Source organism: Orycteropus afer, unplaced genomic scaffold (assembly GCF_000298275.1).
Source record: "Orycteropus afer afer isolate SDZICR_OR568_19922 unplaced genomic scaffold, OryAfe1.0 scaffold00038, whole genome shotgun sequence".
In the NCBI taxonomy this organism is placed as follows: domain Eukaryota; kingdom Metazoa; phylum Chordata; class Mammalia; order Tubulidentata; family Orycteropodidae; genus Orycteropus; species Orycteropus afer.
In genome coordinates this window covers 10,478,008-10,487,005 of record NW_006921625.1, presented here as the reverse complement: position 1 = coordinate 10,487,005, position 8,998 = coordinate 10,478,008, and the positions used below count along the sequence as shown (strand labels likewise).

The 8,998-nt window shown below is 52.2% G+C and overlaps 1 protein-coding gene across 1 annotated transcript in view; it reads left to right on the top strand.

The window, feature by feature from the left end:
• The window catches only part of HTRA1 (HtrA serine peptidase 1), a gene marked incomplete at its 5' end in the record, with an annotated part of 66,050 nt that extends 60,603 nt beyond the window's left edge, over nucleotides 1–5,447 (top strand). Inside the window, 4 exons of the mRNA XM_007936912.1 lie at nucleotides 506–620; nucleotides 1,814–1,871; nucleotides 3,650–3,745; nucleotides 5,279–5,447. Of these exons, the coding sequence (XP_007935103.1) occupies nucleotides 506–620; nucleotides 1,814–1,871; nucleotides 3,650–3,745; nucleotides 5,279–5,447 (438 nt within the window). The remainder of the gene's footprint in view (nucleotides 1–505; nucleotides 621–1,813; nucleotides 1,872–3,649; nucleotides 3,746–5,278) is intronic.
• Nucleotides 5,448–8,998: the final 3,551 nt, after the last annotated feature.

Here is an 8,998-nt window from a genome sequence, read left to right as displayed (position 1 = left end):
GGCCCGGACCCCTGCCGCACCCTCAGGGCTGCTGCTGAGAGGAGGGTGCGTGCCCCAGCACAGCCCTGTTGGTACAATGCCTAAGTGCCTGGCAGCTAACTGAAAAGTCGACAGTTCAAACCTACCCATAGCTCCGTGGGAGAAAGCCCCGGTCCTCTGCTCCCATAAAGATGATGGCCTGGAAACCCTCGGGCTGTTCTGCTCCGTCACGTGGGTCGTTACGAGTCAAAAAATGGACTCGGTGGTCTCCACAGTGACAGCGTTCCCTGCAAAAGGAGCAAGCCTTTAAAAGCAGCGAGCTGTGTCTGGCGGCTCAGCCGCCGTGGAGCATGGCTTTCCTGCCCCCCCGGGTCCCGGTGACCTGCCATCCTCTGCAGCCTGCTGCCTCCCTCCAGCTCCCAGCCCCTGCTCCGATGGAGTGCAAGATTTCCCTCAGACCCTTCCTTCGCCCTTGGGGCTTCTCTCCCTGACGGCTTTGGCTTCCCTGTCACCTCTTGCCTTTCAGGACGGTGAGGTGATCGGAATTAACACTCTGAAAGTGACTGCAGGAATCTCCTTTGCGATCCCCTCGGATAAAATCAAGAAGTTCCTCACTGAGTCCCATGACAGGCAGGCCAAAGGTAAGGCGGGGACCAGACAGCTGTGGGGGCCCTCGGGGCCCAGCCTGAGTCTCGGCCACTCCTCAGGGATCTGGATGAGAGAAAATGACCAACCTAAGACCAGCCAAGCTGTCCTGTGATGAAGGCAGAGGGACACACGTTAGGAGGCCCATAGGGTTACGTTGTCGATATTTGACCACTATTGGCCTACGGTCATGGAAGTTTGTATCTCACATGTACCAGGCACAGTCTTAGGTGATTTCTACATACTGTTTTACTTCATTATTCATGCCTGTCCTATCAGAGGAGTGACTGGTCCCATTTTACCAAAGAGGAAACAAATTCAAGACAGATCATCCAGTCCACCAATGTTTACTAACATCTACTCTGGGCCAGGAGCAGGTTCAGTGGCAGGCAGGACCTTGGGTGTGTGACAGTTATGCTCCACTCTGAGGGACAGACAATAAACAAGTGAGGACATGACACCATTTCAAGTAGTGGCAGTGAAAGAGGACAGTGCACTGGAGAGTGATGGGAGGGGTGGCTGGTAGAGACAGTGTGGCCAGTGGAGGCCCCCCAAGCTGAGACCTGGAGGGGAAGGAGCCAGCAGGCTAGGATGGGGGAAGGGACACAGAGCCTCCAGGTGGGCATCAGCCTAGTGGGCACCAGGAGCAGCGTGTGCCCAAGGGCAGTGTGTGTGTAGTCACACAGGTGGGGTGGGCCAGGGCCGGGGGAGCAAGAACCACAGAGGACCGAGGTAAGGGCCCTGGGCTGCCTTTTAACCGCAATGAGATCCAGTGGCTATCTTTGCAAGGTCAGTGGGAGCAGGTGGAGAGTATGCTGGAGGGGGTTGGGACGTAGTTCAGAGGCTCACCTAGTCCTCCGGATGATGGACTCCAGTGGCTCAGACCTGGTGGGTGGCCATGGAGGTAGAGCAGAGGGGTCACCTTCCAGCCACAGGGGGACAGGACCAGCATGGATGGGGATGGATCACATGCTGGGATGAGGCGAGGGGGGGTCAAGGACAACTCCCAGGATGTGAGCCGTCAACTGAAGTGACGGGACATTCCCAAGGTCCCCTGGCAGATTGGGGTCAGGACAAAGGTTTGAACCACGACCGGTGTCTTCTCCCTGGGTCTCTGACTTTGCCCTCCAGGGGGATTGAACCCCCTGGCCCTCAGGTGTACTCAGCTCTGTTCTCTGTTGTCCCCCAGGGAAAGCCATCACCAAGAAGAAGTACATCGGCATCCGCATGATGTCACTCACGTCCAGGTGGGTGATCAGGATGCATGGGTCTGGGTCTGGTCTGGGTCTGTATTTTTAAATTTAGTAAACTTGAACTTCAGAAGACCCAAAGAGAAATCTTAAAGTGCACCATTTGAAACCACTTCAGTACATTCACAGTGTCATGCAACCAGCACCACTATGTAATTCCAGAACATTTCCATCCCCAGAAGAAAACCCAGCGCCCATTAGCAGTCACTCCCCATGCCCTCCCCACTGCCCCTGGCAACCACTAATCTAGTTGCTGACTCTATAGATTTGCCGATTCTGGAATTTCTTTTAGATGGAATCAACAAGGTTTGCCCTTCTGCGTCTGGTTTCTTTCATTTAGCACAATGTTTGCCAGACCCATCCACGTTGTCACAGTGTTAGGACTTCATTCCTTTTTGTGGCTCGGTAATGTTCCATCATGTAGCCACACCATGTTTTGTTTATCCATTTGCCCTCGGACAAACATTTCCGTTGTTTCTGCCTTTGTGTTATTCAGAGTGCAATTGCTGGGTCACAGGGCAATTCTTTGTTTAGCTTTTGGAGGGTCCACTAGGCCTGTTCAGGGTCTTTTTTGAACCAGGTTTCCTGAAACCCTTCTCAGAAGATGATGCCCTTCTCTCTGAAGCTGGTTTGGACAGTGGATGGGGGGGGGGTCACTGTCCTGCATGTCTTCCTTTCACTTTTCTGTTGACACCCACATTCTGAGGATGCTCCCTGCACCGCCCCAACCCCGGGGGCCTTGCCTGCTATTAGCTCTGTGGTTACTGGGCTGCGGCTCCTGGAATGCCCGGCCAGGCCATCTGAGGCAGGATGATTTGTTTTCCCAGTTGGTGGAAGTTGCAACATGTGGTTGGCAGGGTCATAAAGTATTGGTATTTAACTCTTGATGAAAAACCCTGGTGTAAACTCATGAGTCCTGGTGACTGAGGGCGTGGTGGAAACTGTTGTAGGAAGGTAGATCAAGAGAAGCCCTTCCATAAAATGTGTCCACTGATGTATTTTAGGTACAGTTCAGGAATGGTGGACCTTCTGTGGTGGAACGATTTGCCAAGACTACAGTGCATGTTGGTTATTTGTGTTTGGCAATGAGAGAGAGAAGTAGGGTGAGAGCAGGCCCTGGGGTTGGCTTCCTGAGTTCTTGTCCTGGCTCTGCTACTTCCTGGCTTGTGCCCTTGGGAACTCCTTGAACTGTGAGTGCCTTGGTTTCCTTCCCTCTCGATGAGGATAACGAGGCAGGCATTTTGTTGGGTGAAGAATTGGCCTGGTGAATTCATGTGAACCAAAGCTTGGGTCACTAGCCACAATATGGGTGGCCACCAGTTGTCACATGGTTACTCTGCACCAAGCACCAGGCCAGGCCTCTTACCCAGATTATCGCATCAATCCTAACCCAGCCCCATGTTGTAGGGTAATGTTCTCTCCATTCTGCAGGTCGATGCTAAGGCACAGAGGTTCCGCCGCTGCCTAAGGTTATACAGCTAGAAACAGGCAGAGCCGGGGGCTCCGAGCCAGGCCAACCACGACACTGTACTGTCCCCAGAAGTGCTAGTGACTATTCATTCAATCGGAAGAATCACAAGCCATTTCCCTTCTTGCTACCCCATCAGTCATTGACTCTAGCAGCCAGGCAATTTTTAAAGCAGACTCAGGAGTCTGGAGGAAATTTACAGTATAAGCAGGGCCGAGCAGGGGAGCTGGGTGAGAGTTCCGGAGGATGAGCCGAGGAAGGCATGCTGTTACTTCATGTTAACGTGGGTGACGTTTCTCCCGAGCAGCAAAGCCAAAGAGCTGAAGGACCGCCACCGAGACTTCCCCGACGTGCTCTCGGGAGCGTACATCATTGAAGTCATCCCTGACACCCCAGCAGAAGCGTGAGTTAGAGCGATTTTCCCTTTTCCTAATATCCTTGTGTTTCCCGGGGGCAGTGGTGGTGGGGAGCAGTGTTCATTTCATACCTATTCAGGTGACGGTACTGCTCCTTGACAAAAGAGGGTGGGACATCCCTTGTCAAGTCCTACTGGCCAGGCCTCCCGACCTGGTTCAGCGCAGGCCCCGTCAACAAAGGATCTTCAGAAATCCTCTCTTCCCTGGGCTCACCGAGATGGGGACACTAATCACTGACTCCCAGTGAGTCTGGGACAGGCCGGCTGGGTTTAAGAGGGTTTGAGGAGAGCATCTCTGCAGCCTTAGGGAGCTGGGCCTGTCCCAGGGCTTGGATCCAGCTGAGGATGCATCACCTCCTGAGGCCTTCCCTAATTACGCGACTATCAGGTCTTACCTGTCAATACCTCCAGAAAAAAGCCCGAGTAACATCAGAGGACCACTGTAAGAAAAAGCCTGGCCAACAGTCAGCGTTTGTAACCTGTACTGATGCAGCAGGCAGAGCATAGTGTTAGACCTGAGTCTGTGGGGGGCACAGACAGTTAACACACTTGGCTGCTAACTAAAGGAGGTTCTGGTCTGACCAGAAGCACCTTGAAGAAAGACTTGGCAATCTACTGCCAAAGAATCCTCCATTGGCCACCCGTGGAGCCCAGCTCTGCTCTGACACTCATGGGGCTGCTGAGGCTGAATCTGCCTGCTGGCAGCTAGTGGACTGGTTAGCACTAGACCAGAGGTTTGCACGTGACTCCCTGGGGCTGGATCTGACCACTGCCTGCTTTTACACAGCTCACAAGCTAAGAAAAAGTTTTACGTTTTAAAAAAGTTGAAAGACAAAATCCAAAGAATACTATGTGGTGTGAGACGTGAAAATGTTATGAAACTCACATTTCATTGTCCATAAATAAAGTTTTATTGGCACACAACCACACCCATTTGTTTACACATATAATCTCTGGCTGCTTTGACACTATAGCTGTGAGCTCAGGAGTTGCAGCAGAGACTGTGTGGCCTGTGATGCCTCAGTGATGTACTGTCTGCACCTTGGCAGAAAAGTTTGCTGACCCCTGTCCCAGACCATTAAGGACCACGGCAGCATAGCTGACACTGTTCCCAACACAAGAACAGGGAGGCAGTGTCTTATGACAGAGGTGTTCCTCCCATTCTTGAAGGAACTGCTCTGAGTGCTTGCTCCTTACAAGCAAGCTGGCTGCACCCATACCAGCCTGGTGCATCCTTGCCCTCTTTGGGGTGAAAATATCATTAGCCCATATAAGAGCTGGTTCACGTTTCTGTGGTGGGCACTACTGATGATTTTTACCTAAATATCTCAAAAGGAAATGGAACCTACCGTGAGATGGTAGAAAAGATTCTCATGTACCATTACCCCCCACCCCTTCGACCCTGTCTGCTCTGGGCTTGTAGGTTCTAAACTGCCTCTGTCGATAAAAGTTGGCCACCTTTCCCAGCAGGGAGGGCAGGAGGAATCAAAACATTACACTCATGCTTCTCCTTTGTTACAGTGGTGGTCTCAAGGAAAACGACGTCATAATCAGTATCAATGGACAGTCGGTGGTCTCCGCCAATGACGTCAGTGATGTCATTAAAAAGGAAAGCACCCTGAACATGGTGGTCCGCAGGGGCAACGAGGACATTATGGTTACAGTGATTCCCGAGGAAATTGACCCGTAGGCAGGGGCATGAGCTGGACTTATGTTTCCTCCAAAGACTCTCCAGTGGATGACACACGAAGACTGTGGGCTAGTGGCACAGGACACCCAAGACCTTTGACAGCCACGTTGCTTGTTCCTCGGAGACGCTCTGGTCATCAGAACCCTTCTTGATAGTTTGCGGGCAAAACAAATGTAGCGCTACAGCCCCTGCAGCAGAACGCCCTCCTGTGTAGCCTGTGTGCAGTGTGCTTTGCTCGTCAGCTTGGTTGCTCCTGCTTAGACAGTCGGCCTTTGTCTCCTCCTTTAACTGAGGTGTCGTCTTAGTCCAACTAATGCAATTGACATGAGACGTGGGCAAGAGGAAGGGCCCATGGGAGCCAGAATGGTACTGGGTGTGTTTCTGCTTTCTCCAGGGTTGGCATGGAGAGGAGGCTGATGGTGCACGGAGACCCTGGGCGGGTGACCTCTGGCTTCCAACAAGGCCAGAGTTGCCTCTTTCGGGAGTCTCTTCAGAATCGGGGAGCACGCTGACCTTTGAGTTTGAGCTATTAAAATACTTCTTCATCCCTTGTTTCCTGGTCTGCTTGTTTTTCTTTCCAGTGAGTACCTGCCTACAGGTTTGTTTTCTTTTCCCCCAATCATATTTTATTGTGTTTTCAGTGAAAGTTTACACAGCAAATTAGATTTCTAGTTAACAATTCCCACACAGGTCATTCGACTGGCACAGGACTGGGCAGGGTTTCGTTCTGTTGTATATAAGGTCACTATGAGGCGGAGACGACCCGATGCTCCTTAATGACAACAATAACACGAGCCATTCAGTGACATTGGTTACGTTTTTCACAATGTGTCGACATTTCACTGCACCTTCTCCTCACTTCCCAACATGCCCTGGCTCCAGAGACAGGTGGTTTTGTGAAAATTGGCACCACGCAGAAGTGGAGGGGACCACGCCAGGTCGCAAAACGGGGGATGACTGCCTTCTTGCCTCGCTGCCACCTTCCATCATTACTTACCTGCCAAACCACTGAGAATCGTGGGCAGCCTCCACCGTCACAGCCAGCGTGACTTTTCATCTCACACCATACGTCCATTATTGCTAGATGTACGTCATTAATGTGCAGATAATCAGATAATAGATTTTCCCTGTGATCCTAACTGTGAAATGTTGGATTATGAGCCAGTCAATGAGTGAGGAGTAGGTGTGATTCCAGTGTGGACGTTTCGCTGCAGTCATCTGGTGCCCCTGCCCCCTGACCCATTCATGTTTGCTTTAGTAACTGTTGACCATCTGGTGTCATATAGATGACTTTTTTAAGTGCATAGTACTCACTGGTAATGAATGACCTTCATTTTATGAGCCAACCTGTTGTTTGGCTGAAAGGCGCCCTCTGGGGGTCGTTGTTCTTGGTTGCAGTCTTTTTGAAATGCTCACAGTATCTTGGTCCCCCATTAAACCACGTGGTTCTTGCAGGGCTGTGCTCTGGGTCTTACCAGTTATTTCAACATCGTCCCATGAGCCTTTTACCGGTGTATTGACAGCTGTGCTTAGCCACCCTGGCTTCGTAAGACAGGATTTGAGGACAGTCGCAGTTGCATCTGCCCTTGGGGGTTGTACATGGTTAACACCCTTGGCTGCTAACCAAAGGTTGGGGGCTCTAGTCCACCCAGAGGCAGCTCAGAAGAAAAGCCTGATCTACTTCAGCAAAATCAGCCATTGAGAACTCTGTGGAGTTGATTGTACCACTTGGGGTTGCCTCGGGTCGGCACCCACTTCACAGCAACTCGTTTGGCACTTGCATCTGTAGCTTTTTATACTAAGGAGAGGTGGTCGACCCTACACATCATGCAGTCAGTCAGAGCCTCCCCGGGTCCCTGCTCTGCCCGGCACTGTGCTAAGTGGCCAGGGGCCAGGGCACAGCAGGACAGTGAGCTTCAGTCAACAAGCCTGAAAGGAGACTGTTCAGTAACCAGGATGCAGCCCAGCAGGTGTTCTGTTCTAAAGCTCCAGAGAGCCGCAGGGCTGCTGTTGAGCTCGGTGGCTGTGGGCTCTGAAATAACAGCAAGTCCTTTTGCCTGGGGGAGGTTAGAGCAGGGCTTCCTACGCTGGTCCACCAACAGGTGCAGCCTTAAGCAACTGTGAGCACCTCTGTCTCCACAAAAGCTTTCTAGGGTTTGGGAAGCCAGGCCCAAGAAGACTGTTGGAAAACTATAGTTTGGAAGTTTGCACAGGCCTGGATCCCAGGGAGCACACGCCAGTGAGGGGGGGTTGTTTATGCCAAGAGCAGAGAGTCAAAGGCTTTCTTTCTGACTGTCAGCAGTCAAGAGGTGGGCTTTGGAACGGATGGAGGCTTCATTCCCAAGACGGAGCTTTATCCTTCCTCCATCAGTAGATCTCTAAGGTCCAGTGAGTGCAGAGGCTCTAGAGGCCAAAGGTTAAATGTGTCATTCCCTGCCACTGGCCTCTGACTCACGGTGACCGTAAGCACAGCAGAATGAAACGCTGCCTGCTCCCGCGCCATCCCCACTGTTGGCTATAGATTGGACGGTTGTGACCCACAGGCATTTTGCTGCCTCATTGTCGGGAGATGGCCAGTCCTTTCTTCCCAGCCCTTCTTAGTCTGGAACTCTGCTGAGACCTGTTTAGCAACATAGCAACATGCAAGGCTCCACCGACAGATGTGGGGGGCTGTGCATGAGGTGTCTGGCCAGGAGTGACCTGGGTCTCCAGTCTGGGAGGAGGGGATCCCACCACTGAAGCACCAACGTCTAGTTGAGTGTAGGGTCAGTCAAGCTCAGCCCTCCTCCACGCTGACCAGCGGCAGCTGGGCAGCCTGTGGCCTGGTGGGACCCCAGTGCTCCTTTCGCTCTGCTCTGGTGGCCTGGCAGAGTCAGGATGGAGCCAGAGCCTTTGGGGACTTGGAGGCTGGTTTTTGTTCCTTCACTCCTTGTTGAAGGTAATGACACAAAGAGTGGCAGATGGCTTGGGGCTCCATCCTCAGATGTTTTCCATCTGGGCCTGCTCCCCAGGGGCTACCCCAGGTGGGAGGTTGTGCTGGGTGGCAGTGAAATGTTTGGGGGATCACAGATGTTACTACTGGAACCATCTGCTGGCTTGCTGATCGACCAGCTGAGTCCTCTGCACAGACTTGGCAACCTCTCCCCACAGGGCTGGTGGATTCTGGGTGGGTCAGATTTGTGCTGAAGAGTGGTCCCATACAGGGCCACAAAAGTGGCAGCGTGGCATGACGTTGGCCTGTTGGTACGTGCTTGGCTGCCTGGCTGCCCTGACCTGTGGACCCTGTGACCCGTGGGAGCTGCTCCTCCTGTATCCCTGTACTCAAGTGTAGGTTGTCTGGGATCCGTCAGGACGGTTGTTTCTTCTACTTGCTTTGGGCTTGGACCCATGTTTTTGTAACATAAATTAACCTTGAGACCTGGGAGGAGAGCCCTGAGTTGAAAGAACATGGCTGTTGGAGCCAGATGGACTTGGGTTCAAATCCAGTATTTGAATCTCAACAGGCTGAGTGACTTTGAGCAAGTTACCTACCCTCTCTGTGTCTGTTTCTC